Here is an 18,622-nt window from a genome sequence, read left to right on the forward strand (position 1 = left end):
TATGTTGATGTTTTTTCCACCAGCAGAAGATGCACACATTGCTGAGAAAATTGGATTTAATAATTTTCCAACTCGAATCAAACTCTCAACGTCCTGACCGAAAAGGACGGGTTTCCACCGTTTTCAATTGAATGGCGCTCTAGCATAGCCTTTGGGATCCGCGTCCTAACATCAGTGTTAACACATGCGCTTCACTTGGCTGATGGTAGCTACACCTGCATTTAGTTTCTTGGCCTTTAATGGCTTATAAAAGATCTATTTTTGGTGAGAGTGGTCTCTTTGGAGTTAGAACACTGTAGTCTGCCTGTACAGGCCAGCTTCAATTTTTTCCTAAACGTTACTTTAAAGAACTACAGACACCTATTTTGGAAAATTCAGTGTGATATTGGCCTATGGCTCCTAAATAATTTGTAATTGAATTTATTGACACGTACATTAAAAGTATGTTGTACCAACTCACCCAAAATGCAATGCTGTTCCGGTTTCATCAACCGAACGATGTCTGAGACTTGTAGTTGTCGTTCAGGTCATGGGAGGCATGAAAACAACAGCAATTTATAACTGCTGATATGTCATTTGTTGTCATTTCGGCTCTTGAAGCAGGCTGGCTTAAGTGCTTTGCGGGTTAAGACGACGTATGAGTATTTAAATTGGAAGTTTTTTCGTGCCTCACGTCACCTTAAGGGCAACTACATGTCACAGCCATCGTTTGGTTGATAAAACTGAAACAGCATGAGAGGAGAAATTCAGTTATAAATTATTTTTAGTGGTCACAGGCAACTACCACACAGTGGTTCATGCAATCCGTGTCTAATCCATCATATGAACAAAGAAAACACGCAACTGGAATTAGGTGTCTATAGTCCTTTAAAAAGAGAAGCCGCTCTAAATTTATATTCAAGAAAACAACTGAAATAGGCATTTCTTGACTTGCTTTACAACCTTTGCGCAAAAATGTTTGCACTATTGATCTGAAAATAATGCGCATTTAAAATTGTGTGAATGTAATCAGAACAACTGCTTACAGCCATACACCATTCAAATGGTAGGGCAGAGTGTTGTCATTTTTAAACCTGGACAGAAATTAGCTGAAATGCCCTGTATATTTGCATTTCTTTTTATTTGTCATTATCAGGCTCCTGCTACAAAACATGAAGAAGCTAGTCTAAATTGAATTTTTGTTTGCTACAAGGCCTCCATCAAAATGTTGTTGGCCATTCCCACCGCATCGTTGTACGTTTCTTGGTTTGAGCGGCGCGCGCATCATTGTGCTATACTGCAGGGAACTACTTGCAGCGGTGGGGTGGGGCGGGTTAGTATTAGTCGACTTATATTAGGAATCAGCTTATACACGGCAATTTACAATAACTTGGTGCGTACACCTTCTCCAGGTGGTTTCGGGTAATCCCACTCCACGCACTGTCGGTGCCCCGCGGCTCATCCAGCCGAAGCAGCCACAACTCCTGCCCAAGCTGTCGAGTGGCAGTGCCAACATGACGTCACCCGCAGCGACCGCAACGACGCGGTCCCAGTCGCCCCGGGCAGCGCAGCACAAGGCCACACCGCAGCCCGCGCCCGTGCCGGCGCCTCAGCCAGCGACCACGGTGCAGCGCGGGGCCGCGATGGGGCTCAATGCAGGTAGCCCGCTGCTGATTGGCAACCCTGCTGCACAGCAAGGCATGTTTCCTGCAGGACCTGCGCAGGTGAGTGTGTGACCGAAATGAAATGTTACCAAAACTATGCTTGTTTCACACGAGCTGGCTATAAGGGGCAGCTCCAGGAGTTTAGATCGACTCTTTGTTGCAGCAGACCGTTTTTCAGTATAATGGGTAGAACAGTTATCAAACGGTGCAAAACGGGAATCTGAAATTGGTTTTTAATCAATAAAATGACGTTACAAATCAAATAACATAACATCACAAAAAGTATCGGCAAAACTGTCATGCATGTGTTGAATGGCTAAGCTATAGGTCTAAACAACTACAGACGCCAAAATTTTGCTTGCATGTTTTCTTCTTTCAAATGATGCGTAGACATTAATGTACATGGATCACCTTGTGATATCTGCCTACGTCTGCTCAATAATTTATGATTAAGTTTTTTCTTAATGCTGTTTCGGTTTCGCTTTCATTAACCAAACAATAGCTGTGACATGTAGTCAGTGTGTAGTTGTTCTTCGATCACATGGTACGAAGAAAATGGCGATATAACTGCTGGAACTTTGGTTGTCATTCCAGCTGTTGAAGCAGGCCAGTTTAAGTGTTGCAACCAATTAAAACCACGTTTCAACGTTTATATCGCAGGTTTTTCATGCCTCACTTGCCGTAAAGGTGAACTACAGGTCACAGCTATCGTTCGGTTGGTAAAACCGAAACTAAAAGAGCATGAGAGAAGAAATTCAATTATGAATTATTTAGTGGTCATAGGTGAATACCCCACAGTGATCTACATATTCTAATGTCTTAACGCATCATATGAAAGAAGAAAACACGCAACTAAAATTAGGTGTCTGTAGTTCTTTAAGCAGTAATGCCATTCGTGAAATGAGAGGAAACAAGCTTGACATTTTCTCGTTCGTGTAGAAAGTTCGTAACGTCGCAAGCACAAGGTTACCCTTAGAAATTGTCAAAGTTGTGGTCGCAAAATGAGGCGCACAAAACATGGGAACAAAATGCCACATAAGCATGAATTTTGGTGCCAAACGTCAAGAGGTTGTGGAGAATTTACAGTAAATGTTTTGTCCCCCCCCCCCCCTTCTGAGTTGCGCCCTTGAGGAATGTGCCAAGGTTTAGAGATGTAGACAACACTTGCTTTTAAGAAGGTTCTAGGTATCGTTTCTGTTTTCATCCTGAACTCTGTGAAGAAAAGAAGAAAAATTCACAGCACGGTTACGACTGTGTAACGCGAGGTTCAGCGATAGCCGTGTAGGCCTTTAGTTTTGGCAGGCGGCTGTTCCAAACAGAGCCACCCGTAGTGTTCTGTGACCCAGGTTGGCCGTGACATGAGGGGACATCAGATGACGAGACACGGACGCACAGCATTAATAAAGGCCTTAACTCATCCTATGTGGTGTCATGTGGAATGATGACCATACCCGGTTTGCCATGGTAACCATGATAACGCACCTACCGGTTACGGCGATGGCGTCGCGAGAGCCTCGGACGGGTGCCTAACAGCTATCGTTGTAAAAATCCTCCCATATGGTGTTTATGTGTGTGTCCAGGGCACATTCCTGCTGAACCAGTACATTCCGGGCTTGGGCCAGAGCCCGATCCTGATCCAGGGCGCACTGGGGCAGATCCAGAGCTCACTGGGGCAGATCCAGGGCGTGCAGCTGGCCCTGAGGCCACCCCAGGCGGGGCTGGCACTGGGGCCGCAGGCTGCCCACAAGCCCCATGGGGGACACCCAGGAGCCCCCACCCCTACGCTAGTGATACCGCAGAACCTGGGACCGCGGCCCAACATCATCCTGGCCCCACGCATGGTCTCATCGCCCCTGTCATTTGCCATTGCCCCGGGTCAGCCGCTGACTCTACAACAGCTCCAGGCCATGCTGCCCGCACAGGTGAGGACAGTTGTTTGTGTTTAGAGAGATGTTCCAAGTTGCTTGCGTGGGTTTCTATTTCTCCTGATGAACTTGTGACAACCGTCCAGTTGCTGTAGTATTCAGCATGTCAAAAGACCTACTACTGGGGATAGTTGGAAATAGTTATTTCTAGAATAAACTGTTGTTAGAGAGTGCTTCGTCCTGTGTGTTCGTCCCTTTTCATATTTTGATAGCGCTCACCAGCACCTTCAAGGATTCAGCATGTAATGCCTGGAGTATCACTTATGATATACAGTGTAAATATAAGAACAAGTTTCACTTCTGCTTGCAGAATTGCATGAATTGCTAACATTATTGCAGAAATGAACTTTAAAACATGTTTCTTAAAGAAGGAGCAAAGTCTGCTGCTAGAGGTGCAGGAGGCCTGCTCAAAATTTAATTGCAAAATTTAATATTAACGGCAAAACAGCCTAAATTTTCTACAGTCATAACAATGCTTTCACAGGCGGTGGAGCAGTTTTCAATTTTGCTCTTGATCTACTCTGTGCACCTGCATTTTTGCCTGCAGTTTTATTGTGCAACTATTTCTCATGCAGCGTTCAAGGCGGTGTCATACGATTTGTCGTTGCATATAGCTTACATGTGCTAGTCAGGTTGGAGGCTAGCTTGTGACTGGGATTTGAATCGATGGCATAAGCACCTTCAGCTGTCGGAACTTTTTACCCCTTGCTTTAAGGCATGGTTGGTGTGTGCACCGAGATGTGAGGCAGTTATTGCGCCATTTCCTTTCCTCAAAAACCAATTTTCATATCAAAATTGTGATGCAACCCTTCCTCATACAGCGTTCTTGGCGTGAGCGTTCTGGGTGGTGTCCTACATGTGTGTGTATGTGTTTGGGTAGTGTGTGTGCGCGTGGGTGCCAATGCACCCAGGGAGTGTACCATATTTACACGATTGCAAGTTGACCTATTTTTCAAAATTTGAAGATCCGGAGTGGGGGGTCGACTTAAAATTGAAACCAAAGCATCGCACCATAAATAAAGGCGAGACAAATGAGATATCAGGCATGCTATAGCGTGGTTGCATTTTTGCTGTGCGGCTTCGTCGCATCGCTCTTGTTGCTGGCCTTGAGCAGCTGCTACATCAACGCGCAGAACTGGAATCCCCACCCTGTGCGAGGCAGCCGATGGTGGCTGTCGATAAGCAGCAAACCGGCACCAGCCCACCCCCACACGTGGTCGCAGATTGTGTGCTGATAAGCGGCGGCGGCCCGATTAACGCATTCATGTACTACTCTTAATAGGCGTCGTCCAGGTTTTTTTGTTTACTTTCAACCGCCCACTCGGCGCTCAAGGGAGCATCGATAGTTGATGGAAAGGCCGCCGTTCCAATCACGGCGGCACCCCCACTCGGAACCGCAGCGGCGCTGGGGAGTGTCGGTAGCCAATGGAAGAGCCGACGCCGCTCAAGCGCAGTTTCTCTTTGGCTCTGATGCATTCGACTGCTGCTGGCCGCGTTTCACAAGTTTTTAATGTAGTGCTTCGTCATTAGTCATTTGTGTTCCGGGTCCGGTAAGCGACTGGCGCTCGTTCATGGCTACATTAAAGATGGCTGTCGTTCTTCACGCCGATGAAACAAACTGCTCTCCGGGCCACAAGTTCGACGTTCTCAACGGGTGATACAGGTGTGGCAGCTGCAGCGAAGCAAAATTTTCAGCTGTTCCACGCGATGTCGTGATGTGACTGTTTGCAAAGAGCGGGATTTCACTGCACGACGATGTTAGAACGACTAGCTGTGGGGTCGCAGCAGCGATCACGACGGCAGCGCTAGTGAGGACGATGGCGCTAGTGTGGACAAGTAGTCCAGTGACTAATACATTTTTGTTTTGGAATGCACCCACGGGTGCTCCCGTGCGCGGCAGCCGTTAGTGACTGGCGACAAGCGGAGGCCGCAGGATAGTGCTATCGCGTTCTATGTCAAGGCCTATTCTAAGGCCAAGTGTAAATGACCTCCAAGTTTGTTTCTTTTTTTTTTTTTTCAGAAATGTGAAGTGGGGGGGTCGACTTACAATCGTGTAAATACGGTAATGCTTGTGCATTCCCACACGTAAGCAGTCTTAAGTGCTGTAAGTGTCTCTGCCGAATTTTATTGTCCTTGTACTATTGAAAATTTTGAAATTAGTTAAACTTAGTTTTGCCATAACCTGTGAGTACTGAGAAGTTAGCACTCATGCGCGTGCATGGTAACCATGCTTGCAGACCATGCTGGCCCAGCCAACGCTGGGTGCGTTCCAGACGGACCAGCATCACCAGTCGCTGGTTCAGATCCCCACGTTCACCCAGCCACAGATACTGGCGCACGACCACCACCACCACCACCATCACCATCACCACCACGGTGCCCTCTCGACGCCTCTCATCTCCGCTGGCACCAATGTGGTGACCACCACACCAGCACCGGCGAACATTGTCACACACCACCCCACTGCAGTACTGCAGCCGGCACCAACGCCACCGCAACCAGTTGCTGTGGTGAGGAAAATTAGCTTTTTGATAGATTCTGCAGGTGTCTCAGAGTTGAAATGCAGTAAAAGCTCATCAATTTGAAGTTCAAGGGGTCTGTGTTTTTCATGTTTTCATAAATGCTTTGTTGCGCGCATACTGTCAGGAACATCGAAGCAGAATTGCTCTAAAACCGTAAGGTCCTCCAGGATCCTTCACGGTGCGATGCAATGGAGCTTCACCACTACCGCGTCAGACCCACCATAAGCGGCACCATTGCGTGTGGTAGACAGTTTCACCACACGAGCCGTGAAGGTCGCCTGACGAGTGCAGTTTTGGCGCATTGAAAGAACAGTTCATGCTGGTGATAGATGCAAGCGACAGATGGCAGCAGCTGTCAAGCATGCGCCTGCCACTTCACATGCAAAGTCAGCACCTCATGGAAACGGGTCGCGCCTTCGTCGCCCATTCCATGCGTATTTTGTTTTCAACCAGTTTCCTGGGTATAGCAGGCGGATTTTTGTGCACTTCCCACAGGATGCTGCACCGCGTGTTGCGAAAAAGGCTTTGATAGTCAAAGAAGGAAACTATAAAAACAGCTTCCGTGACAATCGGCAGTGAGTGCCGGTGTTAAAAGAGTGGCCTCATTCTTATGGCTGTGCTGCACTTTTTAGCTTTGAGTTCCATCGTGCTGTGCTGCTTTGTTTGCCTGGCCACTTAATGACCTGGCGGACACAGTGTTCTTTTGAAGTTGAAGCTGAACCCGGGCCCAATAAAAGGGCATCATTATTCAATGTCACATTGGCACTTTTGAGGTTCAGGAGCCCAAATTCCAGGGTTGGATGTACTCATCTTGGGTATGAACTGCAGTTAGTGCTGTGGTAATGTCGGGAGGAGGTACAGGCCCAACATTCTGATTGCTTTTCGTTTATTTTTCTTCAGAATATTGCATGTGCTGGCACTCATTCGCAGCGTAAAATTAACCACCACGTGCATATTAGTGTATACAGTGAACCTCTATAAATGACGGATGTTGTACTTGCTGCCGAAAAGCTTTGATAAATTGTGAATTTCATTAAATTGAGGTTCTTTTGCCTTAAAAATGACGTCACAGGTTCTTGAAACACTCGTGGTAGACAGCTTTCGTTAAGTACTTATAGGTAAAATTCCATCAAAAATGCAGTGATAGATGCAAATACATTTGGATGTCAGCACCCACTTAGCAAACTGCAGTTCACTGGAGTACAGCCATGTCTACAGCTATGGTCACAACCAAACCCGTTCTACCATGACGCTCATGGCGCAAAGTGGTCACTTATGGTGGTGCTCTGTGCGTTGTAGCCTGTGACGACGCCAATGGTGTCAGCAGCGGTCCAGCAACAGCAGCAGCAGCAGCCGGTGCCACAGGCAGCCACCACGTCAGCGCCAGCAGCTGCGAAGCCGGTGAAAGCACCCACAGTCAACCTGGCTGAGCTTCTCAAAGAGCATGGGATCATGCCAGAGTCTACGCCACCGCCCTCGCCACCACCCAGCCAGGAGAGCGGTACCATATCGGTCGAAGTCCCCATCACGCCAGCTCCCGCTGCAGTCACAGAAAATGTGCAGGTCAGTGTTTCTCTTCTTCTCTTCGGTGAGCACACGCGTGCTGTATCTCTCCGTGCATGTGAACCAAAAGCTTAACGAGTTGTAAATACATTGGGGTCATATTACCAATAAACAGGGCATGACTGTACATCATTCCCCTGCCTTATGTATGTATTTGCACGTAATTTGCGCATTTTTTTCTTTAAATTAAGGCTTCATAAAGGGAGTGCCATGGCCATAATCAGCACAGCCGTGCCAATCTTCCCAAGCCTGCCTTGTGCACATGCATGCACGCTGGTGGTCTGGCAAAGCAGGGCGCGTAAAATGTGCAAGTAAAGGTTAAAACAGAAAGGGGGGGGTTAATAAATTAGAAGTGCGCAAAATTACGCAAGTAAATACAGTAATGCCCACTAGGCATTGGTTTATGATATATCTGTTTCTTTTCATTGCAATATTTTGTGGAAACGTGTTTGTTTTAGCTTGAGCTGTCTGTATTGATATTTTAAACTATTAAAAAGTACTCGATTCACAATTCGCTTGGATTACAGTCGACGACCGAAAATTTGGACGCCTAATTTTTTGGACGTGCTTGACTATTCGGATATTTTTGCGGCACCGTGACATGGCCCATAGAGCCAATGTATAAGAGTGCCTGAAATTTCGGGCGCACCGCAACTGACTGCTCGATTTTTCGCACCTCTTTCGCACTTGCCACCAACACCCAAGCCGCCATATAATGTGTACAGTGGAACCTCATTAATTCAAACTGCAGGAGAGATCGAAAAATTGATCAGACAAAATATAATTCAAGCTTAAAGGGAGCCTCTTAAATTGCGAGCCTGAATTTCTGCGCGAGTCGGCACATTGTGCCTGCTTACGTGGTTTCGAATTCATACTGTTCTTGAACATCATCCGCCACAGAAACTTGAACAGCAGTCAGAGGTCGTGGAACACATCTGTGCCGAGTCTTTCATCCCGAATACGGGAAGTGGTAGCAGTGAAGCGCGTGGGAGGCGTATGGCTTCGCGGAAAATGATGGTGCATTTCAAAGCGATCGAGTCAGCGTATCCATGGTAAAATGCACCGCAACCCCAACTTTTCAATTGTAAAACCGTAAACTGGCGTTTCGATGACAGACAAGACGCCTTCCATTATACACAAGCTGCCGCTGAGTGCACGTTGCCGGATACAATGCAGATTTAGGCTCTACACGCTAGGCCCAATTGCGAAGGCCAACGACGACGGAGTGCTTGCTTCTGCCTTTATCAGTTCTTAACGTTTCGCCATCTTCGTGTTCTCGTTCCGGGCCCTTCGTACTGCGGGCGCAGTGCAGTTCCTGCAGCGGTTTGTTCGCTTTTGCGTCTAGACTCTGACCCAACCCATGCGTTCGTCAGCAACCTGCCAAGGGCAGCACAGCCAGGCCAAGTTCGTGAAAGCGGTCGCCGCCCGTTGTCTGTGCTCATGACGCACAGCGATTTTTAGTCTTGAGGGGCTTCAGAATGCGCGCAAAACTTGTTCCACCCTTCCTCCGCCAAATTGGCAATAAGTTTGTGATTTTTTGGTCGAAATTTGATTTTCTGGACTGCCCGATTTTTCACTCGTTTTTGCGGTCCCTAGAGAGTTCGAAAAATCGGTTGTCGACTGTATTCGTATTTGCTTTGCACTTAGAAATTTGATATCTGCACAATACTTATTTTCACCTTCATGAGCAGCTTTCGCCCATATGGCTATCTCCGGAGCATGTGGACAAAAAGAAAGCGTTTTTTAGGAATGCCGTGAGCACAGAAGTTGCACCATTTGGATTTGTTTCTTACTTTCGCAATTTTCGATTTGATGCTTCTTTATTCAAAGAGCAGTGCAACCAGATGATAAGAAAGGCATATGTAGGTAGGGTACATAGGTGCCCTCTGTCCTGCTTGTGTCTTCGTCATTGTCTGGCTGTGCTGGGCTCTGAGTAATGATGTTGCACCACCTCTCTGCCCCATAAATTCATGCTTCTGACACCTCTTGCATCTTTACGGACAGGTTGTGGTGAGCAAAGCCCCACAGACTGTGGCGGTGTCACCTCAGCAGCGGGTGCAGCTATCACTTGCGCATGATGGCAGCGTTGTGTTGCACCCACCACCGGGCAGCGGCCTTTCCTCGGTGCCTGCTGCAGCACCAGTACCCTCGCCAGGGCTTACGGTCACGCCCACGTCGACGAGTGCGCCCGGCGGGACTGCTCTCTCGCGGACCCACTCGGCCCTCCTGGAGCGTCTCTCCGCGGCCCCGCCCGTCAGCGTGCCGGACCTGGCCTCCCTGACTGCTCCGCCGCCACGTGTCTCCGTCAGTGCGCCGACCATGGTGGCGGCACCGTCACTCGTCGCTCCCTCGGTCATGACGCACCCTCACCAGCTCACCCTACACACCGTCAACAACGGGCTGGTGCAGACCCAGCAGCTGGGTCAGCCACAGTCGTATGTGACACTGCATGGGACGGCGGTGGCCAACATGCTGTGCCACGGCAGTAACAACACGCGGATAAACCACATTGTTGTCAGCCCATCGCCTTCTCTGGGGCAGCAGCAGCACGCTCTACATCACACCTGCCACGCCGCCATGCCAAACGCTGTGGTGAGCTCGGTGGCGAGTGCCGTGGTGCCGACAACTACGACAACTGCTGTGATGGCATCATCGTCTGGAAGGACAGCGGTAGCAACATCTATGCCACACACAGTGATGACTTCCATGCCGCATACAGTGGTGACGTCCATGCCTCACACAGTGATGACGTCCATGCCGCACACAGTGGTGACGTCTATGCCGCACACGGTAGTGACGTCCATGCCACAGCACACGGTGATGACGTCCATGCCGCAACACACAGTGGTGACGGTTGCAGCGTGCCCACCTGTCACGACCATGACTGTGACACCTACAGTGGTTGTGACATCAAATAGCAGCGGAATAATGCCGCATGCAAGTGGGAAGTGTACAGCGCCGATGAACTCGCAGAACCAACAGGTAGGAGTCAGAGTCTTGCTCGGCTGGCCAAGCCAGCCTTTGTAATTTAAGCCCGTCATTCCTTTTTTCCGTCTCGCCGTTTGATCAACCAGGCACGGGCCAACCATTTCTTGGGGAGGCTATTGAAGACTCTTAATTGACTGGTAAACTTTGAGCTTGAGCATCGGTGAGCATTTTTACTGAACCGTGAGTAGTCTAACTTGTGTAAACTTTGATTAAACAATGCACATTTTTATTTTATTTTGTTTATTTACTTATTTATTTACTTTACCCTTGATTCTAGAGGATAGGTGCCCAGCAAAAGCAAGAAGAAAAAAATACAAAATTTCTGTGCACACAGCACTTCTAAGCCTCCCTTATTATGATGAGAGGGTGAATTGTGCAACACATTTGAAAATATTGCATTTTAAGGGTCCGCTGTGCTTTATGTTACAGCACTTTTTTTTTATTACTGCTAAGTAGTGATTAGGCCAAAGGATTCATGAACTCAAACTTTACTATTACAAAGTGTTTTGCGGTGCAGGAAGTGAGTCTAAGTGATAGCGTGTTGCCATACAACTGCTCCGATCAATTGGGCAGACATAACCATAAACTGCAGCTTCATCAGTAAATCGATGCCTACTGTAGGTTGAGAGCAATTTAGCAGTAACTATTTTCCCACTCGGGTGAAGAGCATTCAATGTCTCGAATGTAGCATGTGTCATGTCTTGCAACTTTTCTGTACTTGTAGACCTGCTCTTTCGAGCTTGCTGTTTTGAGCAAAAGGGATTGATTCCCTATTTAATGTGTTCAGTTTCGAAAGTTGGAGGGCAAAGCAGGGCAGAGAAAAGTGGCTCCTTTATTGACAGTTTGTGCTGGTTAGCCTGCAGAAGTGTTGAAAACATGGAAATGACAAGAAAGCTGAATTTTTCTGGTTCCGAGCCGCCAGGGACACTGTAGTCACCTCTCCTTACTGCTATGTCTGGGAGCGCTCCCCTGTCCCGCCCTCCTCTATTCCTGTTCCCCGTTGCTCCTTGCTCAGTGGTTTGCGATGTGACTTCTGGGTTGCTGCGGTTTTACAGGGACACAGTCAATGCAAAATCTGGAGAGAGTAGGTGATACAGCTTTCGCTCCAAAAACCCGAATCTTTGTATCCTATCGGTACAGGACTCTCCAAAAGCATATATGTCTTGATTTGAGAAATGAAGCCAGGAAATGGGGTTAAGAACTATGCTCGTTTTATTTTTCTTGTTTCCAGATGCGAGTTGTGCGTGGTGATGGTGCCACTGAAACTATTTTGTGGAACAATTTCAGAGAGACACAGCTGCCTAGTGGATTACTTTCGCCACCCTCATTTGCCTCTGCTAACAGAGTCATCGCAACTTTGTTGGCATTTATACCTTTGGTACACTCGGTACCCGTTGTATTCAATACCAGTTGAACTCTGGGTAGATCGGCCAGTGCCATATGGCACTGGGCATTCATTGAAATCGTCTTTGGAATGTCACTTGGAATGACCATTGGATCACTGGAATGATCATTGGGTTGGCCATTGGAATCTGAGATGTCATTTAAAACATCCTTGCATTCACTATACATTGATGAAAACAGGATATCAAAACTAGAAATAGATTATATTCTTTCAGCTCATATTACAAATTATAGACCACACTTGTATACAAAAATTTTATTGTCTAGCTGAAATGTCAGCTGCGCTAGTTTCTTAAGGCCAGTTGGTCGTCACCAGGGTGACTTTGTCGCCATAATTTTTATACCCCTGCACCCACTGGGCATCACCAAATAAAAAGAATTTACAGACAGAAAACAAAAATTTATAGCTAAAAACTTCAAGAAAGTACAGGTAAGTTAGGAATGAAAATTCAAGGCAATGAACAGAGCACACAGTGGACAGAGACAGTGTTTGAAGGAGCGACAGTTTCAAGAAATTCTTAGTTTTAAGAGCGTTAGCTCCTACTCATCACGTTTCTCTATTTCTTGGGGTCTACTACCACCCTTCTTTGGCGTGAAATTTTCTAAGTCCGAGGAATTCAAGATGGCAGCCCCCATAGTAAATCGACATAGCAACCCAGTTGGCAATTGATTGGTGACGCCACTGATATATCCAATTGGTTATCGATTGGTGACGTCACTTATAAATCCAAGATGTCAGATTTGTATTTCCATTGGTGTACCTCATTCATGTCAATTCTAGTAAAGCAAACAGCTAACACTCGTTACTTCAACGTCTTTTTATGGCCATTGAGATTGGTGAGGCTGCACGAGTGTAGTGAATTGTACTTGTTGGTTAATGTTAATATTTATAACAGTGCGAAGGACTAGACATAAAGAAGGAGTATAAAGCCCTCATTTGGTGAACATTCTGCTGTCTGTGTGTCTGAAGCTTCTACCCACCCACCTCCTCCCTTGAGAAACCTCCACCCTGCAGAAAGCTGCCACCCAACACCCATCCCAGAAGCCCCACGCAGCAGTGGAATGAAAAATCGACAGTGAAATCAACTTCAAGGATGCAATGGGCAGGCAATTAATGTAAAAGCTGTGGAGGCCGCCCAGGAAGGCGACTGCGGCCACATTTATTGAGGGCTGCCAAAAAGAAGACAGCAGCGAAGCGGCGGCAGCAGTGTCTGGCCTTGGCCAAGGTCCCGAGCATTCTCTCCAGCGTGTGCTGGGGACACTTCGTCCTTTTCGGTATTGTGCGCACTGCCAGCCGTTCGGGTCGCTACGAAGCGATCACGTCTAGCAATCACCAGCCACATTTCCTGAGGGCGAAATGCAGGAAATGAGCAAGATGGGAAAAGGCCCATGTACATTCCGTGCGATGTCAGTCCACATTAAAGAACTCTAGGTGGTTGGAATTGATCCGTAGCCATGCGTTACGGCATCCCCCACAGCCACGTGCTCTATCGGGTAGCTGAACCTCACCTCCCATATTGTTTCATTGATTGGCACTTTGGTGGGTTACCCTTCTTGTGACTACTTCATTGCACATGTATTGGGTGGCCAGACTGCTTTTACATTGTGTCGATGTGCCTTATTGGCAGCTGTACGAGCAACTGCAGACTCAAATCAACTACTTGGCCTCGTTGAAGAAACCCACGATGCAGCAGAAGCTTCTGCTGCAGCAAATGCTTTCCATCGAGGAGAAGCTGCGGGAATCGAACAAGCCTCAAGTGAGCTCCTCATCCAACACAACTACCACGGTTCCCACATCACACGCACCACACTGCACACAACGGCATGACGGCCCAGCCAAGCCAACTGTCATCTCGGTGAGCCCGTTGTCTGCCATGGATGTGGTCGGGTGTGCTTTTAAGGGATCTCCCTTTTGTAAGCCCCCTTTCACGTGCAAATTTTCAGCACCTAATCATTATTTGGGGCCATAAAAATGGTGTACATTGCACTATTTGAAATTGGTGGTGGTTGAGATATCCAAAATTTTGAATTAGTTGTAAACAGTGTTTGCTGGATTGGTTCAAAAGAAGTAAGTGTGCTTTCAAGGCGCCCCTGTTGTAAGCCGCCTTCACATGCATATTTTCAATTCTTCATCGTTATTTGGGGCATGAAAATGGCATTCACTGCACTGGTTGAAATTGGTGGTGGTCAAAATGTCTACAAAATATCTAGAGGTGCCGTGGTGGCTGAGTGGTTATGGCACTCGGCTGCTGACAAGAAATACGCGGGTTCGATCCCGGCCGCGGTGGTCGAATTTCAATGGAGGGGAAATTCTAGACGCCCATGTACTGTGCGATATCAGCGCACATTAAAGAACCCCAGGCGGTCGAAATTTCCGGAGCCCTTCACTACGGCGTTCCTCATAGCCTGAGTCGCTTTGGGATGTTAAACCCCCTTTAGCCATAAACCATAAAATGTTTAGACTTGTGGTTGCGGACAGTGTTTGCTGGATTGGGTCAAGAGAGTTGAGCATGCTTTCAAGGGTCACTTGTGTAGACCGTTTCACATGCAATCTTTCAACACTTCATCATTATTTGTAGCGTGAAAATGGTTTGGCTGTTGGCCAACACCATGGTGTTGACCATTAAAAATTTGTAACGTGTCATTTTTCCTAAATTTTGGATTGTTTGTGGACGGTGTTCACTGGATTGCTTCAACGGATTGGGTATGCTTTCAAGCGGCCCCCTATTGTAAGTCCCATTTCGCGTGCATACTTTCAACACCTCATCATTATTTGTAGCACTGTAACAGCATTGAGTGCTCTTTCGAAAATTGGTGGGGGCCAAAATATCCAACTGCATGGGATTGTTTGCGGACAGTTTTGTGGATTGGATTGGCATCACATTTTTACCACTTGAAACATTTGAAGTTTCTCGAAGATTCAAAAGACAACAGCAACTGTCTCAGAATTTTGCCTTTTGTCAGAACTCACCATCAAAGTGTGCCGTTTTTGAGTGGCACCCACCAGCTCAGTTTATGTAGTCTCGGTCCAGTTTGCACAACATTGCAGGCTCTGTTGGTTTAGCATGCTGCAACTGCACATGCTTGGAAGTGCAGTGTGTTGTTGCATCTGTAAAATCTGAAGGGACCTCAACAAGCTGTAGCTGTTGGCTTAGTAGCTGTGCAGCATTCAGCTGCAGGTTCAACCCTGGCCGTTACAGCCACATTTCATCAGATGTGTAATGCAAGAACTTTTGTATAGCGAGATTTTGGCGCACATTGAAGAATGTGTGATCAAAATTAGTCTGGTGCCTTTCACTCTGGCAAAATTCATTAATGAATCACAAAAAAACAGCTGATGGTTGTCATTAATGGTCACTGATTTCTGCGCAGCCACTGTGTGCTTGTAGATTGGAAACAAGGTCAGCAAGATGTTTAGTGTATTGTATCGAGTGCCACGGTGCAGTTAACTGGCTGTTGATGCGCCAGCATGAGCGCACATAGTGTGTCAACAGCGCTTCGAAGACGAAGTGGAACGGAGACACACAAGAACAAGTAGCGGAGTTCTATCCCGTCTTTGAAGTGCTGTTGACACCATATGAACGTGTGCCAGCTCGCCCAAGTTTCAGCTTTACTGAATGGGGACAACTGATGCTGTCAAGATCACCATTTGTTTTTGATCGCCGAGGTGGGATTAGTGGATGGTTGCCAAACTATGGCACTTTTGAAAAATCATGCTCCTCTGTGGTGTTTCCATGGCTACCTTAGTACAAATTTCACTTGCTGGGCAGTAGAAACTTTTTTCACATCTCATGTGCTGAAGAAGTGGTGGAAGCAGTGTAGAGCGAACAGTGTGTTGACACAAAACCCAGAGATCATGTGGTTTTGCAGGGGTCTAAATTTTAATGGATTGCAGCGTTAACATCGAAACTGCACTTTTGAACATTGTTAAGCACTCTTTAAGCCTGAAATGCTTAGAAGCAGTGCTCCCAAATTTTTGAGAGGTGAATGTAGTGAAAAATCAAGATCTATTCAACACACCGTGCCCGAGCCATGCTAAGAAAGGTTAGGAGCAGTATCCTTGAATTTGTGGGGTGTACAGTGGAAACTATTTTTCTTTTCAACATTTTGGAATACAGTAACTGTATGCACTGATGAAATGCCCTGTCTAGCACCTATTTGTTCACATGGTGCTCCTTGTTTCTATCGGCCAGCATCCAATTCCTGTAGCAGCCACTGTGATAACGGCAAAGCCATCGCCAGTGACCACGATGCAAGTTCCCACAATTGCCGTTGCCACGACGACAAGAACCACCACTCGGACCACGCATCACAAGGTCAACCATGCTGATGTCAAGGCCAAGGCATCCATCCTGCATGCGGGGAACACCGCATCTATAGTTGCCACACCAAAGGCAGTCACCCCGCATTCCGTAAGTATATCGTCTTCATTGCTCATGGGCAGTTTGTGTTATTTTGAATTGGTGTGGCTGTGAGCCAGTTGAGAAAAACTTGCTTGACTTCAAAGACCCGAAGGAATATACAAAGCACACATGAAATGGGGGTTCTTCTTTTGCACCAGCTGCGGCTGACGTTGGCTAGTTAAACTCAAATGGCCTGTTAAAGTGGTACACTGAAGCACTTAGTTTGTAGCCAGGCTGCTAGAGCGTGGGGCTTTGCTAGCCTTCGTTTTACTAAAGCAACTGCTGCTGCTTTTTGCGCAACACTGTTAACTTCCACCCGAGCACTCTTTGCTGCCGCCGGGTGGAGGAAACATCGCCTGCTTCTAACCTTCGGCTTCTCGCTCTCTTACTCCCTTCCCCCTCCCCTGTCCTTTGCCTTCTCTCTGCTGGCTTGCCAACTGCAGCAGCAAGGACCGCTGCGAGTCGTAGCCGCTGCATCAACCACGACAAGCGCTGCTTGTGCTGCTTCTACCTGTTCCTCCGCTCCTTGCTCTTCTGCATCGGCGCTGAGCGTACCACTGGTGTCAACCACACCAGCGCTCTCATCGAGTGTGCCACCAGTACCAAGCGTGCCACTGTCATCAAGTGTGCCACCAGTATCAGGTGTACCGCTGGTGCCGAGCATGCCGCCATTGTCCACCGCACCATTGACACCAAGTGTACCTCTGGTGTCAGCTGCGCCGTCAGCATCAAGCATGGTGCCAGTAACAACCACACCCCTGGCGGCTAGCATGCCACCGGTGCCAACTGCGCCTCTGGTGTCAAACATGCCAATAGTGTCGTGCACACCATCGATGCCAACTGGGTCATTGGTGTCAGGTGCATCAGGGTTGTCAGCAGGGTCGTTAGTGTCCAGTGCATCGCAGATTTCCAGTGCATTGTCAGCGCCAGTTGTACCTCTGCTAACAATGTCAAGCACGCCTGTGTTGGCAACGTCAACTGCATCTCTGGTGTCGAGCGCACCACTGACGTCAACTGCCCCATTGGTGTCAACTGCACCACTGGCATCGGCCACGCCGACGGTGGCATATGCTCCCCTAGTGTCCACCACGCCAGTGGCATCAACAATATCGACCGCACCACTGGTATCTACTGCACCATCGGTGTCATGTGCACCCTTAGTGTCGACCACTCCAGTGGTGTCGACGGCGCCAATTATGGTGGCAAGCACAGTTGACATAACTGTACCACCCCTGGCTTCACATCCTGTGGTCACTGTGGCTTCACATCCTGTGGTCACTGTGGCTTCACATCCTGTGGTCACTGTGGCTTCTCATCCCGTGGTCACTGTGGCTTCTCATCCCGTGGTCACTGTGGCTTCTCACCCTGTGGTCACTGTGGCTTCCCACGTGCGTGTAAGTCTCCAGTGCAGTGTGCATGAGATGTGTATAGCAGCATGTGTGCTTGCATATTCTCACTGCATCTCTTGCTTGTAAGGTGCCTTGATCGCTGCTGTAACTAACTGTGTAACCGAGCTTAGCTTCACATGAACTTGACTGTTAGAGTAACAGCTTGTTATTTTTGGAGTACTTCGTGCTATAATGATGTTCAACACTGTTAACTCACCTGCTTCCAGGGCATAGTTTTCTAGTAAGGCAGTGTATTGCCAGATATTAGGTCACCTTTTCATTTTTGAATTCTGCGCAGCTAAGAAAAAGCTCACTTCTAGGTGGTCTCTGTAGTAGTAATTGAAGTGAAGATTTGATTTCACTGGCATAGTGGCAGCTGGGCTGGAGAGTACCATAGCTGCTGTGTTTGGTCTGGTTTAGTAGGGGTTGAAGCCCTATTGTTTCAAGCATTTGGACAAAGGAGCCAAGCACCAGGCCAGGTGGAGGCTTGTACCCATTGGAAAACCGTTCCAGTACCTGGTGGCACTGTGGATTGGAAACCTGCACCTACCATATATGAGGCTGATGCTCAAACCACTAGGCCCATTCTACGGTCATCTCTATGGTAGTGATGCACTTGAGGGGCCACCTGAATGAAAATTGCATCTTCAAGGTGAGAAAAAAGAGCTCAAGGATAGGAATAAGCAAGTAATGTCGCAAAATTCCTCTCGCTGTGGTGTGCTTTGCGAGCCTGAAAAGCATGGTGCTGCATTGTGAAGCTGGTGTCTCTTGGAGCTGTGTTCTAGC

At 47.7% G+C, this 18,622-nt stretch overlaps 1 protein-coding gene across 4 annotated transcripts in view; it reads left to right on the plus strand.

Moving 5' to 3' along the window:
* LOC144111172 (uncharacterized) overlaps window positions 1–18,622 on the plus strand; it is a 41,579-nt gene that overhangs the window by 9,999 nt on the left and 12,958 nt on the right. For 2 of the 4 annotated variants that reach the window (XM_077644337.1, XM_077644339.1), the window contains 8 exons: window positions 1,392–1,703; window positions 3,224–3,565; window positions 5,806–6,078; window positions 7,390–7,653; window positions 9,658–10,635; window positions 13,674–13,901; window positions 16,239–16,457; window positions 16,892–17,842. In XM_077644337.1, the coding sequence (XP_077500463.1) occupies window positions 1,392–1,703; window positions 3,224–3,565; window positions 5,806–6,078; window positions 7,390–7,653; window positions 9,658–10,635; window positions 13,674–13,901; window positions 16,239–16,457; window positions 16,892–17,842 (3,567 nt within the window). The remainder of the gene's footprint in view (window positions 1–1,391; window positions 1,704–3,223; window positions 3,566–5,805; window positions 6,079–7,389; window positions 7,654–9,657; window positions 10,636–13,673; window positions 13,902–16,238; window positions 16,458–16,891; window positions 17,843–18,622) is intronic. The other 2 variants (XM_077644338.1, XM_077644340.1) reach the window with 2 other exon arrangements.

The sequence above is a fragment of the Amblyomma americanum genome, chromosome 11, assembly GCF_052857255.1.
Source record: "Amblyomma americanum isolate KBUSLIRL-KWMA chromosome 11, ASM5285725v1, whole genome shotgun sequence".
Lineage (NCBI taxonomy): Eukaryota > Metazoa > Arthropoda > Arachnida > Ixodida > Ixodidae > Amblyomma > Amblyomma americanum.